At 39.8% G+C, this 23,683-nt stretch overlaps 1 protein-coding gene across 1 annotated transcript in view; it reads left to right on the forward strand.

Annotated features, from left to right (window-relative positions):
- ADAM23 (ADAM metallopeptidase domain 23) overlaps nucleotides 1–23,683 on the forward strand; it is a 162,644-nt gene that overhangs the window by 42,790 nt on the left and 96,171 nt on the right. The window contains exon 3 of the mRNA XM_065880437.1: nucleotides 2,852–2,928. Within this exon, the coding sequence (XP_065736509.1) occupies nucleotides 2,852–2,928 (77 nt within the window). The remainder of the gene's footprint in view (nucleotides 1–2,851; nucleotides 2,929–23,683) is intronic.

Here is a 23,683-nt window from a genome sequence, read left to right on the forward strand (position 1 = left end):
TGCCCACCTTTTCAGATTCATTGTTTGACATTTCCTCCAAAAGCCATTTATCTACAGGCCATATTCATTAAAAAAAATTTTAAGTTTGTTTTCCGTATTCATTTTTTACTCTATTTTTTTTTTTTTTTTTTTGCGGTATGTGGGCCTCTCACTGTTGTGGCCTCTCTCGTTGCGGAGCACAGGCTCCGGACGCGCAGGCTCAGCGGCCATGGCTCACGGGCCCAGATGCTCCGCGGCATGTGGGATTTTCCCGGACCGGGGCACGAACCCGTGTCCCCTGCATCGGCAAGCAGACTCTCAACCACTGCGCCACCAGGGAAGCCCCCCTTTTTACTCTGTTTTTAACAGATGTTTCCTCCCAGGTCCTGAATGTCTTTTCTTCTCTTGGCAGGAAGATTCTTACTCATTTTAAAAAATTTTGTTCAAACCGCACCTTGTCACTGGAGCCTTGGTCCCTGTGGCCCCTTAGGCACACGGAGGATGGCAGCCCTGCCTGCTTCTCCGGAGGCTGCCGCTTCCTTGAGCGTGGGGCTGTGTCCCAGCCATCTTTCTACACAGAGTGGGACTCAACACGTGTGTGTGGAAGGAGTAAATAAAATAAGCAAAGGAAAATCCCAGTATTAATATTATTTGCCAGCCCTTTCATTGAATTCTGTTAAACTGAAGCTTGTCACATTGACTCCGTATAAACTTATTTAACAACGATCAAATTGTCTGACTCTGAGCAATTTCTTTCAAATGGAGTAAGCAGTTACTACCGGGCTACGTTATTTTGCAACAGGGTTTTCTTGGGGTTTGTACTTGTCTCATTGCTTATTTGCTGTAAAATGAGCCTTTTGCTGGGAGATTCTTTACATCAATAACAAACATACAGAGATTTGCCTAAATTTGAAATCAAAACACTTTTCTTTGGAATATTCATTTGGAAGTTTTGCTTCATTTGTTTTGCTAAGTCATAATTTATGTGTAGGTTTTTGTTTTATGTGTAGTTACTCTTTTTACCACAATATATTCTTGTTTATAAAGATGCTCAAAGAAGTACATTTATCACCTCTTTTAGGTCAGGGTGCCATTAATGAACTCTTCTCTACTATTGAATATTCTTAAGAGAAATATGCCTAAGGATCTATCTTATTCTCAGGAAGTAAGGTTTTTCTTTTTTTTTTTTTTTTAAACTTTTGGGGCCCAGAGATGAAAAATTTCCCCTTGTACAAATTATTCATCAAATAAAAATTTTCATGAAAAAATTAATGCTTTAAGACACAGAATGAATTTAGATTAAAGACTCTGTGATATTTATAGTAGATAAATAGAGGTTCTGCTACAGATGACAGAGACCATACCTGACAAGACAGAAATTTCTTTCTCTCTCAAGGAGTTGTCTGAATACAGGAAGCTCAGATCAAGGATGATGACCCTGTTCTACTGATACATGGTTGTTTGGGGTAGACATGGCGTCCCGTGGTATTAGGGATTGAGGTGCCTTCTCTCTCATTGCTCTGTATTTAAAATGTAATATGTTAATTTCTTTTTAATCTTATTAATTTATTACAGAGTGACTATCTGATCAGCAATTATGCTTGACAAGAAGCAGAAGTCATGGTTTATTTATAGTGTTTTATAGGTTTAGCATGGTAAAAGAGTCTTGACAATAAATACTTGGTTAATTAATTGAAAGTTCATGTATTTGGGGGAAGGGTTGTTAATGTACAACTGTTGGCAAGACCCTTGTGGTATGAGTTGTGGAGCAAACTGTCCAGGGTGGGAAGCGATCATACATCACTGTGGAGGGAGGGACAAATGCAGTGCTCCTGAAGTCCTGAGTTCGTTCCCAGCAGGCGTGTGAAGGAAGCTTCCTGGAAAGTAATGGCGTCGGGCTGCCCTTGAAGGAGGAGTAGGATGTCTATAGTGCGAAGTGGAGGAGAAGGGCAAAGAGGAGCATGGGGTGGCATTGAGGGAAGGGGGACTGGAAAGTGTCTGGTTGCCATGCATGTAGCACTTCACACACGACACCCACTGTACCTTAGGAATGAGGTCTGGAGGAAGGAGGTTTGTGTGTGTGTAGGGAGTAGGTGTTGCATGTATCCTTGTCCTTTTTTTTTTTCTTTCTGATTGGGTGACAAAAGAGAGTTTTATCTTGGATAATACTTGAACAAAACTTCATTGATTTGTTAATTTACGTTATGCAAGACGCTTCTGTGAGCTATACCAGTCTTTAATACCTAGAACTTATGATTCATGTTTAGATGAGATTATCTTTGTATTTGGATTAAATCACAATGAGGACAGTATTTGTAAATGTGTGACTTTCAAAGGGGGATATAAACTCTCGCTATCCACGACGGGCCTGGTTTGAAGTGCTTGCTGAAGTTAACAGGTTGTGCTATCCCATTTTATGGGCACATTCTGCTGATACAGCATTTAGAGAAAGTTCCAATTCCTGATGAAGAGCAGAGCGCTGACATGAGTTTTCACTTAGGTGTGCAGAAAGAATCCGTTAGCTTTGTGCACAGAATAGGCTGAAATCAAGCTTTAGTTAGTCAGACTTTTGCATAATTCATCCCGGTCCCTTTGAAAGTCCAGTTGAATCTGCTCTTAATCTTTGTCACGATAGGTCCCTTTTAAAGGACTTTTATTAGTTCCTTGCTGCACAGATATTTAGGTCTTCCAAGTAAGGCCATGACAATGCACCTGATTTCTTAAAGAAATGAATTGTTACATAAGGATCCATAAAGAAATGAATCAGTCCATAAAATTTTCTTCTTATAAAATATCATTCTTGATATCAATATAATCAGCCTTAAAGATAGGAAAGTAAGCTAAGGTTCTGTCTGTCTTTTTGAATCCATAGGCTGTCCATCTGGCCCAGGCAAGCTTCCAGATTGAAGCCTTCGGCTCCAAATTCATTCTTGACCTCACACTGAACAAGTAAGTATTTAGTTATGATCCTGTTAAGAAGTAAGTGCAGTAAAACTCTACTTCATGATAATATTTTAGTCAAAGTAATGTCTGTTGTTGAAGCAACTGATATTTTCTAGCTGATTATATGTCATATAGCACTTAAAGAAAAATATAAAAGTCTGAAGTTAATTCTTTTAATAATAATAATGTCTTTTTATTCCTGAAAGAAGAGGCATTTAACATTTAATTTGTTAAAAATCTCAAATACAGTTCTTAGATATTGTGATTTTAAATGGGACAAATATTTAAAGTAATGCTAGTTAATTAAGTGCTAACTATAATCTTTACAATATATAGCAAGCATGATAAATTACTGACTCAAGTATAGTTAGACTTCAGTCTAGAAATTCCACTTTACCTTTCAGTATGCAATTCACACGACTTCTGTATGAAGAACAGAAGAACAGAAGAAAATGATGACTTGCAAATACCTATTTTGAGAAGGTTCTTTGCTTCGTAATTTGCTCTAATACAGTTGGTTAGAAATTTTGGTCCTGATGAAGATTTACCCGATTTTTCTCCGAGCATGTGTTTATGTTGATATTTAAATGCTATTTCCCAAGTTGGAACCAATTGCACAGATGTCTTTGTACAAAGCACGAACAAGAGCTGTTGCCTTAAGCAGGGCTCTTCAGCCTCGAATTGAGCCAGCAGTGAGCCTTTCTTTGGTGAAAGAACTTTCCTGCATGGTTTTCTTTAGTTTAAGAAGCTCCAGTCAATATTTTAAACTCTCATCAGTATTTTGACCAAGACTGCATTTTTGCCAGAAAAATACCACGTAATGCTATCAGACACTATAATGTGGGTGACCACAGTCAATATCTGAGAGATTGCAGAAGACTATAAGGAACAACTATTAAATTTCTTGTGTGCCAAATTCTGTGAGCTCGGCAGAAAAAAAGATGCAGGGTCAGCTTGGGTGCTCCTTACTCAAGTGTAATTGCAGCTTTAAGTCAGAATGAATCAGCAGAACTCAGGATTTCCTGTGTTGAAGATACTGCAGGTTTTCGTCTTTGAGTATGCTGAGCATTGGTTGAGCTCTTTTTCACCATGCTGGGTCAGCACTGTGCCTGCGAAAGGGTCATATGGGGACATCCAGGGTACTTAGAGGTCTGGAGACACATCAGAAAATTATTTACCACTAATAGTTAACATGCAGAGGAATCAAATTGAGCACCTACTATGAGCAGTCTTTGCCTTAAGGAGCTTATAGTCTACTTGGGAGAGGTTAATAGATAAACGTATAATTTTAGAGCAGTGTGAAATTGGTTGTGCTGGAGATAAACATGGAATGCTATGGTAGCACTAGAGAGAGGAAGCTCTCCAGGCTGGAGGAGTGTGAAAAGGCATCTTAGGAAAGGTGATGCTTGAGCTAAATCTTGGAGGGCAAGTGCTAGTGAGGAAGGGAATTGATGGGGATGGATGGGTGAGAGAGGGAGAGAGAGAGAGAGAGAGAGAGAGAGAGAATGGAGAATTGTGTTCTAGGCAGAGGAGAGAGTGTGTGCTAAGGAGAAGGGCCATGTAGCAGTGGGGCACGTTAAAGGGAGCGTGAGTCTTTTGTTGAATTTCTTGGTAAATTACAAGGTTGAGGGAGGTGAGTCAGAAGAGGTAGGCCCAGGGACAGCTCAACTCATGCAAGATCTTGTATGTCACGCTCAGTGCTGGGCTATTATCCCCTAGACTGTGAAAAATGAAGTAAGCAGATAAACAGAAGTTCTGTTCTCAGGAAGTGCTAAAAGGCATGGAGAGGGAATGCTTTTAAGGCGTCTTCGATTGATAAAAATCATTAGGATTGCTTTGATGTGGGTGACAAGGCAGAAAGAAGGGTTAAAGTTAACAGGTACCTTGATTGCATAGCTGGGTGGAAGGTGGTATCCAGGTGAAATGGGCAGCACAGGGCAAAAAGAGGTTAAATGGTGAAGAGAAAAGAATGTGAAATCAGAGTAGACATAATTGATTTGAGGGGCTTTGGGACATACATGAAGCCATGTCTAGGCAGTAGGTGGATATAACAGTCTAAAGCTCAGGGAAGAGGTGGGGGCTAGAGATAGTAGAGTTGAAAGTAGTTTCCATATGAATGTTAATGACAAACGTGGTTGTGAATGAGACCATGTTCATTCAGGAAGGGTGGGTAAAATAAGGAGAGCGTAAGTTGGGAAGATTGTTACGGGTTGAGAGGAAGAGGAACCAATGAAGGGACAGAGAATGAGTGATCAGAGTAGTGGGAGGAGAATCAGGAGCATGACTGAATAGAGAGTTTCAAAACAGAAAGTTGTGATGTATAGCCTCACATGCAGCAGAATGATCTAGTGAGGTAACGGGCAAAGATTGCCTTTGTATTTACCTATTAAGTGATCACTGATGGTCTGAAGGCAGCAGTTTCCATAAAGTTTGGGGCAGAAACCAGGTTACAGTGGGCTGGGAGTGACTGAGAGGAGATGGTTTGGAGACAGCATTGCTCATTGGGTAAGTTTGGGTGGGAAGGAAAGAGAGCTAGCATAGTAGCCAGAAGAAGACATTGGGGTCTAGGAAGGGGTTTTCAGGGATAACAGAGCAAGTGTTATGCTGACAAATGGAGGTGTTAAGAGTGAGAGATGAAGATACAGAAGAGAGGAGATAACTTATGGAGCAAGATCTGGGTGAAGATAGAAGGGAGTGAGAGCGAGAACACAAGGGCAACTTAGTTTTGAACCAGGAGAGAGTTCGTTCCTAACGTGTATGAAGGTATTAGGGCATATGCAGGTAGAGATAAGCTTGTAGGAGAAGGGATGGAGTTCAGTGCATCTCTGAAGATTTCTTTCTTCTTGGAGACAGCATTATCTACCATTGGGATGGAGAAGGAGGGTGGGTTGGGCTTGAGGAAAATGATCAAAGTTTAGGCTAACACGGAGAGAAATGGGTGAGGAAGCTCACCAACGTCATGTTAAAGAATTTACGAGCAATCTTCATTAGAAGTCATATGTTATGTGTTGGTCTTTGTGTCATTGTACCTGATGGTGTTTTATTTTATTTTTTTAACCTGGAGTGCTCAGTAACTCCGTCACTGCACTGTGTGGGGGAGGAAGGTAGATTGTAGTGTGGATGTTTTCTGGTTCACGTTTTCTGGTGGTGTCTCAGAGGAAGAGCAGTGGAGACAGAGCTCTTTGAATACTGGTGAATAACTAGGGTAGTTTGCTATCAGGATCCAGTTTGCGTAAGAATGGAGATGAGGTCAAGAGGACCAGGAAAAAATGGAGGTCACTATAGGGACAAGTAAATGCAGTGAGAGGGAGACCATGAGACCCATAAGCACATGGTGTCTCCCCTGTTCAGAGTCCCGAGCCTTCTGAGCGCAACGTGTGTGTGCAATGCTCACATGATCTCCGGAGACAAAGGAATTGGGTAAGAGTGTGACGTATTGGCCAGGTTGGGTCTCTACTTTAAATAACTTTCGATGGCTGTGATTCACTAAATTTCAATGGCTGCTCCATTAGAATGAACGTAAAGAGTCAAGAGAATTTTTAAAATCAGTCATGGAGAAAGAGCTTCTGAGCAAAGAGGAATCTCATTTCCACCAAAGGGTGGTCGTTGCCACACTATTTACAACAATTTTAAATTGTTAAGGTGGGGAAGGGCAAAAGGTGTAAGATAGATATAGGAGCTCAGTGAAGGAAAGAAAGCATTAAGGTGTTAACATAAACTAATCAAAGTGGTATCTGCAGAATCTAAGTGGTTAATGACCTCGCCAGGGCTGGACTGCCAGCTTGTGAACACTACCCTGTTGTGAGTTCCTGGGAGGAGGACTTTCTGAGTCTGCGCTTTCATGGATTGAACAAGTGAGGCCTTGGCTTGCTGAGGCATCTCACGGCAGCGGTGCGTGTTTTAATTTAGCCGACAAATATTGAGTGAGCGTCTGCTCTATGCCTGCAATTGCTCTAGGTGCTGATGCTGCTGGGGGTGAAATAGACAAGTTCGCTGTCTCCCCTCATGGAGCTTTGTTCCAGGGGAAGACAGACAGTGAACCACTAAATAAAGACGAGTGCATTGAAAAACATATAACTGGGCTACGTGATGGAAAGAGACTTCAGCTGGGAGTGGCCAGTGTGGTTTAGATGTCACAGAAGCCAGAAGGTCTCTCTGAGGAGGGACATTGAGCTGAGACCTGATCATCCAAGGTGAGACACCACATGAGGCTGGAAGGTGAGAAGGTTCCACTCAGCTGGGACTGTGAGACAGCAAGTGCTGAGGAGAATGTGGGATGTTCAAGAAGGACCAAGGCTGATGTGACTGGAGTGCAGCGGGGGGCAGGGGATGGTGGGAGACTGAGGAGATGAGGTCAGAGAGGATGCCATGTAGCCAGACCGTGACGGGCCGTTGTCCACGGGGAGGCATTTGGGTAGGACGCCACTGGAGGGCAGGAAGCATGGGCATTTGGTTTACATTTTTTTAGCCCAAAAAGTCCTAGTTGTGGCTTCAGAGGATCTTTTGTCATCCTTTCAGGATACTCCCCTTTTCAATTTTGTTTTGTTTTTTCTCTAGAATGACCATTGTTCCAAGTTACGTAAGGTTTAAAAAGGACTACTAGATTAACAATTCTGTTTCTTTTTTGACTGTACCCCGTGGCATGTGGGATCTCCAGGGATCCAACCCGTGCCCTCTGCAGTGGAAGCACAGATTCTTAACCACTGGACCGCCAGGGAAGTCCCCAGCAATTCTTAATGTGTATTGTTGATCCTTGGAAGTCCTCAGGGAGTCTGAGGATTGTCTCTTTGATATGTGTGATTGGAATTATGCCATATTACCTATAGTTAAATTTGCTGGTGTCTTCAGCAAACGTTAATTGGGAATAATTGTGATCAGGGTTGCATAATGGTTGAGAGCATAGGTTCTGGAGTCAAACAGACCTGGGTTTGAATCTGGAGGCTGTCATTTACTAGCTGTGTGACCTTGGGCAAATTTCTTAACTTCTTTTTTAGTAATAGTTTGAGATACAATTGACACACCATGAAATTCACTCCTTTAAAGTGTTCCCTTCAGTGGTTTTTATTATATTCACAGAGTTGTGCAGTTATTACCACCATCTAATTCCAGAGCATTTTTGTTGCCCCAGAAAGAAACCCTGTACCTACAGCAGTCACACCCCCTCCCCCCAAGCTTCTGGTAACCACTCATCTACTTTCTGTTGCTATGAATTTTCTTATTCTGGACATTTTATATAAATGGATTTATACAACTTGTGACCTTTTGTGATTGGCTTCTTTACGTAGTGTAATATTTTCAAGGTTCATTTATGTTGTAGCTGAATAACATGCCATTGTATGGATATATTCTAGCTTCTTAAGCTTTTGTTTCCTTTTTAAGCTATAGGTTGTTGTAAGGACTAACTAAGATAATGTGTGGTACTTATACATGTCTGCTAATTGGAAAGGCATGCCCCATGCTGTGGACTGAATTCCCCCTAAAATTCCTATGTTTAAGCCTTAACCTGCAATATGACTGTATTTGGAGATAGAGCCTCCAAGGAGGTAATTAAGGTTAAATGAGGTCATATGGTGGAGCCTTGATCTGATAGGATTAGTGTTATTATAAGATAGACACCAGAGAGTTTGCTCCCTCTCTCTCTGCCATGTGAGGACACAGCAAGAAGGCAGCCATCTGCAAGCCAGGAAGAGAGTCCTCACCAGGAACTGAATCAGCCAGCATCTTGTTCTTGGATTTCTAGTCTCCAGAAGTATGAGAAATAGATTTCTGTTGTTTAACCACCCAATTTATGGTATCTTTGTTCTGATTTTGGGGGGTATTTGATTTAAGATGGATATCTAGAAAATGCTGATTTAAAGAAATATATGCCCACAGTAGTTTGCTCATGAAATGTAGTCCATGCAATGCTTTTGAAAGAAGAAAACAGCCACACTGATGTAGTTCCAGCTAGATTAAATAAAGACCCTGGCTTTCGTGCTGATTAACATGGTTAATTCATTCTTTATTCAGCCAACAAACATTTATTGAGCATCTAGTTTGTGTAAGGTACTGTGCTGAGCAACCCAGGGAATTCAGAGCTGTGTAAAAGAATCCCTCCTCTCCAAGAGCCCATAGCAGAGAAAAGAGATTAAAATATATACAAATTATAGTAAACATGATAGGAAGCGACTTGGGAAGCCTTGGTGTTGGAAGGTTTTATGGGGAAGATGAGATTTAATGTTTTTCTTAAAGGATGCTCTCTTGGTTTTGGTTCTCCTGGTAGCAAGGAAATACATTTAGGGAGCTGAGGAGCGACAAGTGGAAGGGAAGGGAGCTAAAAAAGGGTGATTTCCCACATGCCCAACTGGGGCTCATTCCCACTGAGGAAACCCTGGGAGTCCATGGATTCATCCTCTAGAACATGCCAGAATATTATTGAACTGAGGGGTGAGGAAGCTGGAGTTTTGTTCACCAAGTGCCAGTCTGTTGTTGGTTGAGAGCTGTTTCTGGGGGCAATAACTTTTCAGTATGTCCCTCGTGCCTCCTCTCAGGTAGAAAAAAGCCAGAAATCTTAGGTATTTCCAGTCACCTGCCTTCAGCGTGTTATGCTGAGGCCATGTGGGCAGGGCATGTTGGAGTCTGCTACAGATGCTTCGATTTGGAAAGATGTGGTAGGGAGAAAGGTGCATTTTACGTGGGGAAGTGGCAGAGCCAAGGTTTGAGAGCAGGAAAGCATCGAACCCCTGGTACGAGTGAAGACTAGTGAACCCCTTCTCTCAAAGAAGCCTGAACCACCGATCAGCAGATGGAAGGCAAGCTGCCCGCTTGGAGTCACTGGATTCAGAGGGGGAATTTCAGTCTTGTTCTGTTGACTGTTTTTCCAGCTCTGCAAATTTGGAGATTTGAACTTAAAATTTGGTTTATAAGGAGAAGCATGCGGAGGAGAGACAGGTCTCCTGCCCCATTTTCCTTTTGTGAATGAATAGGAGCAGAAGCTGTGGCTGGGGAAGAGTGAGGCAGGTCCACCTGCAGTGCAGTCCGGGGCGGACTTGTGAGTTGGCTTGACTCCTGACCTAAGGTTGGCTGGCCATACGTGTCAGTGCTGACCCCCTGCTTCTCTCCTGTTATCTGCCTATCAGTCTCACTGCTGGAACTCCTCTCACACATCTGGGCGAGGGAAGGCGCTGGCTTTTGGGAATTCAGGCTTTTGGTCTCAAACTCGCTGCTGAGGCTGCCCGCTGAGGCATGTTTTCTGGTTTTGAGTCCAGACGAGTTAGAAATGACGAGTAACCTTGCTTTCCATTTCAAAATTCTGTGTCTTTAAGATGCTGCTAACTCGTAGGCTAAATGCTTTATTTCCTAATTTCAGGGGTCTGTAGAAGGAAGGCTATCTACTGCAATAGTAATGACGGTAATAGATCCTGTGCTAAGCCCTTTACTCATGTGCTCTAATTTAAATCCTGTCACCAACCCTGCAAGGAAGATGTGATCATTTCCAGCAGCCTGAGACCTGGTGACATTCAGTCACATGCTGTTGTGCAGCCTGGGCAGTCTGTCTGGGGTCTTCTTCTGTGGCTGCTTTGATCACAGCCCTGGACTATAAATTTACAAGGGAGCTGGGCATAATTCTAATGCTTGCTCATCCGTTCACATTAGGTGAGAAAAAAGAACGTAACTATTTCAGTCAATTTTTAACAGTATAAAGAAAATGCAGAAGGTTCAGATAGGATTTAAAATAGTCCTGTTTTTTTTTTTTTAAAAATTTACTAGGTAACATTTGTTTATAGCATTATGTAAGTTGCATGTGTACATTAGATTTCAACTCATGTATACACTACAGCGTGTTTACCACCCAAACTTTAGTTACCATTCATCAGTACAGTTGATCCCCCTTACCCGTTTTACCCCTCCCCTCCTCATTCCTGCTCCTTCCTCTCTGGTAACCCCTACTCTGTTCTCTGTATCTATGTGTTTGTTTTTGTTTGGTTTGGTTTATTTACTTAGTTAAGTTTGTTTTCAATATTCTACATATGAATGAAATCATATGGTATTTGTCTTTTTCCATCTGACTTATTTCACTTAGCGTAATACCCTCAAGGTCCATCCATGTTGTCACAAACGGCAAGATTTCATCTTTCTTTTAAAAATATTTATTTATTTATTTATTTGGCTGCATCGTGTCTTAGTTGTGGCATGTGGGATCTTTGTTGCGGTGCGCGGGATCTTCGTTGTGGCGCTCAGGCTTCTCTCTAGTTGTGGCATGCGAGCTCTCTAGTTGTGGTGCGCGGGCTCCAGAGCACGTGGGCTTAGTTGCCCTGTGGCATGTGGGATCTTAGTTTCCCGACCAGGGATTGAACCCACGTCCCCTGCTTTGGAAGGAGGATTCTTAACCACTGGACCACCAGGGAAGTCCCAAGATTTCATCTTTTTTTTATGACTAAGTAGTATTTTTTTTTGTATATATACCATATGTTCTTTATCCATTCATCTGTTGATGGGCACTTAGGTTATTCCAATATCTTGGTTACTATAAATAATGCTGTAGTGAACATAGGGGTGCATATATCTTTTCAAATTAGTGTTTTCTTGTTCTTTGGATAAATACCCAGAAGTAGAATAGCTGGATCATATGGTAGCTCTCTTCTTAATTCTTTTAGGGCTATCCATACTGTTTTCCACAGTGTTTGCACCAATTTACACTCCCACCAACAGTATATGAGGGTTCCCTTTTCTCCACATCCTTGCCAACACTTGTTATTTCTTGCTTTTTTGATAATAGCCCTTCTAACAGGCATGAAGTGATATCTCTTTGTGGTTTTTATTTGTGTTAATTAGTGACGTTGAACATCTTTTCATGTGCTTGTTGGCCATCTGTATGTCTTCTTTGGGAAAATGTCTATTTAGCTCCTCTGCCTATTTTTAAATTGGGTTGTTAGTTTTTTTGTTGTTGAGTTGTATGAGTTGTTTATGTATAAGGGCTATTAACCCCTTATCAAATACGTGATTTGCAAATGTCTTTTCCCATTTGATAGGTGTCTTTTTGTCTGGTTAATAGTTTCTTTTGCTGTGCAGAAGCTTTTTAGTGTGATGTAGTCCCATTTGTTTATTTTTCCTTTTGTTTCCCTTGCCTGAGCAGACATATCCAGAAAGATATAACTAAGACTGATGTCAAAGAGTGTATTGCTTATGTTTTCTTCTAGGAGTTTCATGGTTTCAGAAATTACGTTCAGGTCTTTAGCCCATTTTGAGTTGATTTTTATACGTGGTGTGAGATAGTGGTCTAGTTTCATTTTTTTGCATGTGGCTGTCTAGTTTTCCCTACACCATTTATTGAAGAGACGATCCTTTCTCCATTGTATGTTCTTTGCTCCCTTGTTGTAAATTGACCATGTATGTGTGGGCCATCAGTTCTGTTCCATTGACCTATGTATCTGTTTTCTGCCAATGCCATACTGTTTTGATTACTATAGCTTTGTAATATAGTTTGAAATAGATTGTTTTGGGTAAGATGAACATTTTAACACTGTTCATTCTTCCAGTCCATGAGCATGAAATATCTTTCCATTTATTTGTGTTTTCTTCAATTTCTTTCAACAGTGTCTTAATAGTTTCCAGAGTGCAGGTCTTTCACTTCCTTGTTTAAATTTATTACTACATGTTTTATTCTTTTTGTTGTGATTGTAAATGGGCTTGTTTTCTTAAATTTCTCTTTCTTCTAGTTCATTGTTAGCATTAGAAATGCAAGAGATTTTTGTATATTGATTTTGTATCCTGCAACTTTACTGTATTCATCTATTATTTCTAACAGTTTTTTTTGTGGTGTCTTTAGGGTTTTCTATGTATACAATCATGTCATCTGCAAATAGTGACAGTTTTACTTCTTCCTTTCCAGTTTGAATGCCTCTTATTTCTTTTTCTTGCCTAATTACTCTTGTTAGGACTTCCAATACTATGTTGAATAAGAGTGGTGAGAGTGGGCATTCTTGTCTTGTTCCTAATTTTAGAGGGATAGCTTTCAGTTTTTCATCATTGAGTATGATGTTAGCTGTGGGTTTGTCATGTATGGGCTTTATTATGCTGAGGTACACTCCCTCTATGCCCACTTTATTGAGAGTTTTTAGTGTTGAATCTTGTCATATACTTATTGGCCTGTAAATTTTTTGTGTGTTGTTCTTGTCTGGTTTTGTTATTAGGGTAATGTTGACCTCATAAAATGAGTTAGTAAACATTCTTTCCTCTTCAATTTTTGAGAAGAGTTTGGGAAGGCTAGGTATTAAGTCTTCTTCAAATATTTGGGAGAATTTACCTGTGAAGCCACCTGGTCCTGAACTTTTGTTTTTTGTTTACTCTCTTAATCTCTTTACTAGTGATTGGTCTATTCAGATTTTCTATTTCTTCATGATTCAGTCTTGAAAGGTTATATGATTTTAAGAATTTGTCCATTTCTTCCAGGTTGTCCAATGTGTTGGTGTATGTACGTGTTTGTAATATTCTCATATAATCCTTTGTATTTCTCTGGCATCCATTGTTATTTCTCCTTTCTCATTTCTGATTTTATTTAGCAGAGCCTTCTCTCTTTTTTTCTTAGTGAGTCTAGTTAAAGGTTTGTCCATTTTGTTTACCTTTTCAAAGGTCCAGCTCTTAGTTTCAATGATATTTTCTGTTCTCTTTTTAGTCTCTTATTTTATTTAATCCACTTTGATCTTTATTATTTCCTTCCTTCTGTTGACTTTAGACTTCATTTGCCCTTCTTTGTCTAGTTCCTTTAGGTGTAAGGTTAGATTGTTTATTTGATATTTTTCTTGTTTCTGGAAAAAGCCGTGTATTGCTTAGTAAAATAAGCAATACACGGTAAATAAGTAAAATAAAGTAAATAAAGTAAATAAAGTAAAAAAAAGTAAATAAGTAAAATTCCCTCTTAGTAAAAATAATCCTGTTTGTTGAGCAGACCAGACCATCTGTTACGGGCCGAATTTTGTCCCCCCACCAAACTTATACGTTGAAGACATAACTTCCTAGTAACTCAGAATGTAACTGTATTTGGAGATAAGGACTTTAAAGAGGTAATTAAGTTACAATGAAATCTTTATGGTGGGCCCTAATCCCATATGACTGGTATCCTTTAAGAAGAGGAAATTTGGACACAGACTTGTGTGTGCACAGAAGAAAGACCATGTGGGACATGGTGAGAAGGAAGCCATCTGCAAGTTGAGGAGAGAGGCCTCAAAATGAAACCAGTGCTGCTTAGACCTTGCTCTTAGACTCTAGCCTGCAGAACTATGAGGAAATAAATTTCTATTGTTCTTTGTTATGGCAGCCCTAGCAAACAAATACACCAGCCTCATCCATTTATTGCTTATTGCAGTGGGATAGTCAGCATTAAGCTGCTGCTTGTTAATGGGTAAGCCTGTTTGTTTCTGGTAGCTAATTCTGCTGCTATAATTTCAAAGTGTTGTTCTGAGAGATTATGGTCTCTTTTGCATTTATGTACTTCAGGGAGAGTAGAACTATTTATGCAATTTTGAAAAAGTTTCCGTGATAATAAGGAAGCTTAAGAGGCACAGATCCCCAAAGTTGCTGTGAGTATTGATTGCCACTGTGCCATTTGCAATACAATGAAGATAAATATTGCTTCTCCTATGTCCTAGAGGCCCAGTAGTGTTCTAAGATTTCCAGTGCTGGCAGGAGTGAGCTGCTGTGGGGTTTCTCTCCTTAAGTCATCCTTTCCTGTATATTTTTAAGCATTTTGATTCCATAGTACAGGGTAGTTCTTTTTTGCCTTACTTTCTCTCATCAGGTGAGTACCTATCAGGTCTCCCTCGGGCATTTCTGTTTGAAGAGTTAAACCTATATTGAATGCTTTGGATAATATCATCATCATTTGCTTTTGATGACCCATCTTTAAGGTGCTAGATCAGGTCCTGAAACTCTTGAAAAGATTTAAAATAAGTATTGCCTAAATGTTAGTAGGTTCTAGTTCTATTTTATAGGATGTGTATCTGACCTACTTTCAAAATGGGTTGAGAGTGACTTCCACAATTAAACATGACAGCAGAAGCATTAAAAGCAAAATCACAATTAAACCATTGGTATATTGTACTGATTTTTGGTTTCCGTAGGTGGATGAGATCTAGTGTTAAGTAGTGAAGGACTGTGGATGTTTGCCCTCTACCTGCAGTAAGAGACTTCATTACCCTCTCCCCTTCTTGCCTGTTGACAATAATTATTATGGGTGAATGGGATCCAGAGAAATTAAACACCAGGCTGAGGAAATCATGAGGGCTATAGGAGCTAGATTTAAATTCTCTTAAGTTCTAAGAAATGAGAAGACTGTGATTGCCCAGAAATGAGGAGCTGTGGTGATAGCCTCTCACACAGAAAAGAAAAAAAAAATAGGCATCTAAGAATTTCTAGCAGAATCAAAGGGATCTAATTGTCAGTGGGATCACATGGCATTGTTTTTTTGATCTGGGATGTATTGAATTAAGAGACTATTACTTAAAAAAATTTATTTATTTTTTGTTGCGTTGGGTCTTCGTTGCTGTGTGCTGGCTTTCTCTAGTTGCGGTGAGCAGGGGCTACTCTTTGTTACGGTGCACGGGCTTCTCATTGCGGTGGCTTCTCTTGTGGAGCACAGGCTCTAGGCACGCACGCTCAGCAGTTGTGGCTCACAGGCTTAGTTGCTCCACAGCATGTGGGATCTTTCCGGACCAGGGCTCGAACCCGTGTCCCCTGCATTGGCAAGTGGACTCTTAACCACTGTGCCACCAGGGAAGCCCAAGAGACTATTTCTTGACTGATGGATTAAAGAAAACCTTTTGCAGGTGTCCACCCCCATGCAGAATGTGGCCAAATTAAACTAGAACTTAGTTCATTCTTCAGACTACTTCTTGGTCTTTATGGTTACCGGCGGTGGGGGTGGGGGGGGGAAAGGATGGGGTGGGGGAGGGATAGACTGGGAGTCTGAGGTTGACATATATACACTGCTATACTTAAAACAGGTAACCAATAAACATCTACTGTATAGCACAGAGAACTCTGCTCAATATTCTGTAATAACCTAAATAGGAAAAGAATTCAAGACAGATTAATGTTAATGAAGAATTACAGCAGAAGTTAATTTTGACAAAAAAATTGAAAAGCACAGAGGATTAGCTGTTATAAGGCATCTGAGATGAGTTAATTGCATAAGCTGCTGATTTTAGATCTTGCTTTTCTGACAGTTAAGTGGGAAAGGCCAGGTGCTGGGGTGTATAATTTCCATTATCTGATAAATGAAGTTTATCTGTCTGTCTAGAGATATAAATGTTTTCCTATCAGGGAGAAATTTATCCCTTTGGTGCTGGTGTAGCAGAACATTTGGTAGCATAATGGTTAATGTCTGCAGCCATGATTTTGTGAATGACCAGAAAAGTTACATAAATGGACTTCTCACGTAGTAGCCAAGCATAATATACTTTCTTTTTTCTTTTTTTTTTAAAGAAGATGTTGGGGGTAGGAGTTAATGAATTAATTAATTAATTTTTGCTGTGTTGGGTCTTCGTTTCTGTGCGAGGGCTTTCTCTAGTTGTGGCAAGCGGGGGCCACTCTTCATCGCGGTGCGCGGACCTCTCACTATCGCGGCCTCTCTTGTTGCGGAGCACAGGCTCCAGACGCGCAGGTTCAGTAGTTGTAGCTCACGGGCCCAGTTGCTCCGCGGCATGTGGGATCTTCCCAGACCAGGGCTCGAACCCGTGTCCCCTGCATTAGCAGGCAGATTCTCAACCACTGCGCCACCAGGGGAGCCCGGGGAGCCCCCGCTACTTTCTAACCTCAGTGGATTGATGGATAGATTTCTATTGATTGAAGCCTTTTATGAACCTTTTCAAACACTTTTTTCCAGAAATGTTTATTGAGTACCTGCTAAGTCCCAGACAGTGTTGAAGCTGCCAGAGAGAAACTCTTCCCTCATGAAGCTTACAGAACAATGGAGGAGAAAGACAATCCTACAGCCATCTCAATTACATACAATCTGAGAAGTGCCATGGTGGGGAAAATTGAGGGGTGGGATTGAATAGGAAGCTAAAGTTTATGGAACTAAATGTCTAAGCCCAGACCTAAAGTGTAAGAGTTGGCCAAAGGTTTGAGGGTCAGAGAGTGTAAGGGCCTGAAAGGTAGGCAAGAGAGATGAGGCAATAACTACCCTGTATCAACAGCCCATCACTTGCATACAGCCCGTGAGCATTCCATATCAAACATTGACTCTGCAGGCTTGGAGAAATTGATAAAATCACACAGCAAGTTGGAGAAAAAATAGAAACTTTGTCATGGCAGGGTGGTATGTCTGGGGCAGCTTTGTAAACACACACCTGAAAGTACCACCACTTGCTGTTTTTAAAATTGTATCTTTTAAGCAATAGGATTTTTTTCTCCTATAGGAGCTGTGGGCAGGAAGGTTAATGAATTTTACATTCTTCTCATCATCTACTTTGTTTTTTGCTCTGAATAGACAGTAATTGCCATTTTAGTACATCCAGCAGAATTTTATCTCAACAAAGATGGTCCACATTCCTCCCCATGTAACCTCCACAGAGGAAATGATAGACAAGGGGAGCATGGCTGACCTGCCGAGAGGTTAGATTTCTTACAACCTGCTTGTGTTGGGTATTTTTTTGCCCAACACTTCATACGTGTAATAAGTTAGACTAAACTATGTGACAAGACGGATCTCACAGCATAAGGACAAGACTATGTCTCTTATAAATCGGTAGAATTTCTTAGAGACTTGATTGCATCTGAAGCTCTTCCTCATTGCTGTTAGTATCTATTCATTGAATGCTGACCGACCTGGTACTTGACCCCAAGGAGACGCTTTGCTCTTTAAAGCTATTCAGAGAATGGTAAAGGGTTTCTTTATGTGACTCCTGGCACTTGACCATCCTCCCCACTTCCATCCCTCTACACTGTCCTAGGTTAAGGGAAAATAAAGAAGAATAAGATGCAGTCTCCTTATGGAGCCCACAAACTAGGGTGGAATCAGGGAAAGCTACACAGAGGAGGGGATGGTTGAGCTGAATTTTGAAGGATGAGTAATTCAAAGATGAGTGGTTTAATATTTTTGGATGGGCGGGGGAGCAGTAACTCTTTACGGCACCCGTTTATTTTTGCTGGCGAGTCAGTGTTTGATATGGAATGCTCACTGGATGTACACAAGTGATGGGCTGTTGATACAGGGTAGTTATTTTGCATTTTTTCCCCCACCAGTATCTCTACCTGACACAGCTTTAATAGTCAGGAGCAGTCTTATGGGCTGTGAAAATGAAGTATTGTTATTTTACTGAGGTTAAAAATTCATCTGTGCCCTTTTCTTTGGGGGAGGTTTAGTTAACTTTGTTCCCGTGAAATCATTAATGTACTCGCAATGGAATGCAAACATTTAGTGACAGCAGTGCTTTCAGAAGTAAATAATACATCTACCTTTTTTCATCCAGCTTTGAATACCTGGGTCCTTTGTGCGCTTTTGATTTGGTGAACTATAGAAAATGAGCAAACTGCAAGACACTATTGATTATTCTTTTTCATAAGAGCAGTTTGAGGCAAGGTTTCCAGGTCTGAGGATTAAAGGCGTCAAACTGTTTCTACACCCGGCACCATCAGCAAGACGCCCATATTGCGTGTTCTTTGTTTTGACTGTATAGTTCTCCTCAAGATATGCTGTTTGGAAGTACTTACTATAATTCAAATATTGCATGACTTATTTGAAAATAAATTTTTCTGTTTTATATGCAGGATGCTTTTCTTTCTTCCTGCAAGGCTCAATAGATAAGGCTTGCTTAATATCTGGTGGTGTTGATCAGATAGTGATGTTGATGTAGAGTATCTTATAGCGTCGTCCCCATTTTCCTATAGTAAAGCTACGTAAAAAGCCAACAGAAAACCAGTATTTTTGGCTGTTTCTTTTTTTTTTTTTGGCTTTTTGTTTGGCTGTTTCTTTGAAGGCCACTTCCCGGTAGGTAATAATTAAATTACATGGGCCCCAAAGTACAAGCCTCACAAATCCTTAGGTGTTACTCAGCATGTGTGTAGCACAGGTGTGTGGGTGGGTAACCATGATAATGGATGATACTCCTACATTCATGAAAATTGGCCTTTAAGAAGGACACAAAACCTTTTATGTTACTAAGACTTATCTCGGTCACAGCAGAGGATGATACAGGACTCTGGAATCCAAATGTTTTTCTTAGTAGAATTTCCCTAACAGCTCCGTAGCAATGCTTTTTGTAGAGCAGCTTAGGTGCCTCTCTCGTCTCTTTTGTGCAAAATCCAGAGAGTCAGTCCTATCCTTGCTTTGCTCTTGGCATCAGGGTAAGTCCAAGAACGTGAGAGTGTGCGTCTTTGAGCTAGATGTGCTTAGGTCTACTTTGATCTGTCTTCGCCCGTGAGAGGAGTCCGTGGTTAGCTGGGGGATGCTTTCCTGCCGCCATTAATCCCTCTGCCATCTTCCACTTCTGATTTAGGGCTTTGAATGTAGCAATCCCATATTTATTATTTTTTAAAAATAGAAAATGTTTTCTTACTACGTAAAGAAAGCATGATCCAAATTATCTTTTGAGAGTTGGACTTAATTGCATTATTTCCTACTCTGGTGTTTTTGAGAGTTAAAAGTCAACATATAAACGTCCTTTTTAAAGGTCTTGTTTCTTGCATTAGAAGAGGCTAAGAGCTAGGTGACCTTGCTTCCTCTTTTGATTTGGCTAAAGTGTATGATTTTTGAATCTCCACGTTGAAGTTGGAGGGATTTACAAAGGCTGCTGAATTGATTAAAAGGGTTTTCACGATGTATATGTATATCAAATCATCACATTGTATACTTGAAATATCTTACACTTTTGTCAGTTATACCTCAATGAAGGTGAAATTTTTTTCACCTTTATTTGTGAGCCCTGAATGAAAACTATTACAGGTATATTTGTGTATTTGGTTCCTGTTTCCAAGAACAAGTTACAGCTTCTTTTACGAGCTTCCTTTGAATCATGAGAAATTGAGGTTAGATAAATTCTTAAAAGTCAAGCAGTCCAGCTCCCTAGCTGATTCTCAAATCCTTTCTTATCCCCACTGAGTAGTCTTCTAGTGTATTCCAGAACACCTTCAGGCCTCAGGTAGCTGATTCTTAGACTGTGCTGATTTATCAAGTCCTTTTAAAAATATCTGTCTGAAACTTTTTACCTCCAAGTCTCAGATTTTGTATTTAAAATCCACTCATTCATGGAGACTAGATATTAGTCTACTTCATTCAATTATCAGCACTTTCTAGAAATCGGTTCCCATTGTCCCCCCACAATAGCCAAGACTCTGTTCATAAGGTGTTCACCTAGAATACAAAGTAAGAATGCAGATCATTTTTCACATACTTGAAAAGTACTATTTTTTAAGCATGTAAGAAGTCATTTATGGTTTCTCCCTGCCAGTGTTCAGTATTATTAAACAGCAGGAGCTTTTTGCAGTCTAAAAAATGATATTTTGAAGTCTGTAAGAACTTTCTGCAAGGCGAAAGCAATTCAGGTTGAATTCTGCCAGATTTTTGCTATCTCAACATGTTTTACAGATGAGCTGAACTTAATACAGTCTATTAAGAGAGCAGTTAATAAGTACCCATTAATCGATATACAACCCAATGTATTAAATATAATTTAGTTTTGTTTCTAAAATTGCATTGAAATATGATAAAACCTTTTTGCATTCTGGTTAGGATCGAAATGCAGTAACCTAAATATATTTTTAGTGTCTTCCTTGGAGAAAATATTAGGCTATTTCAAAAATCAAATTTGATGTCCAAAATTAATCTGTATCTGATCTGATTGTACTGGGAAGGATAATATAAAAAACACACTAACTTCCTTTGCCCTAGTTTGGAGAGTGAGGGTGGTGCATAGAAAAATAATCTAAAAACTGTCAGTGTGAAATACCATACTTTTAAATTTATTATTTATAATGTCTATTATTCTTAACGTATCTACCATTCAAATCTGATTGAAGATTCTCTTTTTATATACACACAGCAGGCACCTGTATGTAAGGGTGTGCCCTTTAAATTGGCTAAGTGTTTGACCATCCTCTTTATTCAAAACAGATCACCTTCTGATGAGTTTATGTTAAAAGATTTCATAAATAACTGTAGTTATTTTCTCCTGTGTTATCTGTGAACCAGCAAAAACATTTCCTCTGGGTTAAGGGGTATAAAGTTTGTTTTTTAAAAGCATGTTCTTTTTCAATAGCATGCTGTTAATTGAATCTTTACCATGTAAAACAAATATTAATGGTGAAAATCAGTATTTTCCATTGACTTTGAAGAACAGTAGAAAAGAAGCCAGGCACCTATAAATAGCACGCTTTGGTGATTATGACTGATATCTTGTTAATTTCCACATGAACTTCAGGTGCAGAGGGTTAGTGTGACACAAACACCAGACCATTAATCATCTTTCTCATTCATGTATTGGAAATACGTACGACAGTGGCATAATATACTGTGTCATGGATCTGGGCAAAGCCCCAGTATTGTTTGCTGTTTTCATTTTGGTCTATCTCCAGTCCCCTTCTTATTCTCCCCACCCCTATCCAAATGAGGCAACCATTTTAAGGTATCTTACATGATCTTTTATCTGTATGTGTTCTTATCAATATATATATATATATATATATATATTTCAGTTTTGTGGGCGTGTAATTTTATTTCATATAAATGGTGTTATGCTACTCAACACAATGTTTAAAGATTTATGCCTGTGACTGTGTATATCTAGTCCGTTATACCTAACTGTTGGAGAGTACCCTATGGAGTATGTCCAACACTCTTCCATTCTCCCAAGGGAGAAGTCTAGATTCCCTTCGGCTCTCTACAACCACAAGCCAGGTTGTAATGGACCTGTGGACCCGTTGCCCATGGAACTGTGTAAGAATTTCTCTGGTGCATGTACCCAGGGGAGGATGCTGGATCATACATTGTAGACAGATATATACATAATTTGATGAAGTACTGCAGAGTTACCCTGAAGAAAGGCATGTTGCTCAGTAGAGCATCCCATTCATTTGTGGGATGGATCAAGTGATTTTTTTTCCCTCCAGGCATAGTTATTTTCTGTATGTTGGGAAACTGATTGCTTGTTTTTATTGGTTAATGATTTCAGAAGTATAAGATTAAACCTTATGAGGTGAAGCAGTATCTCCTGTATAAATTAGTTCCCTTGGGATTCATGAATTTGGTCAGGCCACTGTGATCCTTCGGGAAACGGACTTTTACTCTTCCAGTGCACAGTGTTGTCTGATGTTGTCATGGTGTTAATTTGAAAAACTAGCATAATTAAAAAGGAGAAGCGTATTCACTTTGTAGAACTGGATTCATATTTACTTAAAGTCAAGTGTCATACCGTATGCCAAGAGAGCGCCTGTACCTGTGGCATAAGAAGAAAAGTTTATGTATATGACTTCTTACAGTAGATGAGATAAAAAGGCACCTGTCTGAAAGTTGGACGAGAGGAGATAAGAGGTGAGAAGAGGAAGAGGGATGAAGGAATACATGGTCCGTTAACACCTAGAACCTTGCCTGGCATGCAGTAGAGATGCAGTTAATATTTGTGTGATGAGTGAATTAGTAGTGTGGTATGGTGGAAAGTATGCTTTAGATTTATAGCTAAACGTTTTGATTTGCATTCTGATTCTGCAACTTGGGGAAATCCCAGAACCATTCTGAGCCTCAGTTTATTAAACTGAACTGAAACTGATAGGAGGACTAAGCAAGTTGCCCTCTGTGAAAGAGACCAGTGTATATAATAGACACTTAACAGGTGCTCAGTTCCTTCCGTAAAGTACATATTTCTATTTCCTGACCATTAAGCATCTTTTGCAAATATTCTGTCATAAGTTGACTTTAGTCTTGGCCTTTTTGATGGCTGGTGTAAGGGTTTCTAAACAGTCCCTTATTTTCTGTTTTGCTATTCATGGAAGTACTTGACTGAAAACTATAGTAAGGGTCTATTTGAAAACCATTCAAAATGATGACCACTTCACTTACACAATTGTGTATGCTGAAACGACGTAAATTTTGACCTATTTTTTTCTCATCACCTAAAACCTATAAAAGATTATTTTTAAAGGTCTTAGATTGTGAAACTTCATTTACACAAGGTTGCTAGGCAATGGATTGTTCCACACGAAGTGGGTTTTCCAGATAACTAAAGTTTGTTCCTGGCATGCTAAACTTTAAAAAAAGAGTTATTTTTGAAAAAAATTCTTCTAAAATGGGTAACATATCTTCCTGTTTCTATGATAGAATATATTTGAGATGTAATTTAACTTTAGAACAATATGCAAGGTTATTGTTTTGCTTGCCTGACCAGCAATACAATAGGTATTCTGTCTGGTTTCCTGCTGTAGGCTGTAGCTTTTTCTCTCAGTGAACCTGTTATTTTAGCCCAGGTCTTACTAATTTATTGTTTTTCATATGTTTTCACCTAATTTATTGTTTTTCATATGTTTTCACCTCCAGAATAAGAAATAACAAAAATTATTAGCATTTTATGTAAGAGTTAGTAACTTTGAATGAAGACTTGAGGTCTCCTTTAGCCACGTGTAAGAGATACCCTGCCTTTAAAATAGTGATTTCAAAGACTCAGTAAGCCTTTTTGCTTTGTGTCCTGCATGCTGGCCACATTCCAGGTGGTTAAGAGTATCATGAATCTGAGGAAAATAAGGGCTATTATTTTATTATAACAGAATAACTGTAGAAACGTATGTATCAATTTGA

Source organism: Phocoena phocoena, chromosome 7 (assembly GCF_963924675.1).
Source record: "Phocoena phocoena chromosome 7, mPhoPho1.1, whole genome shotgun sequence".
NCBI lineage: Eukaryota > Metazoa > Chordata > Mammalia > Artiodactyla > Phocoenidae > Phocoena > Phocoena phocoena.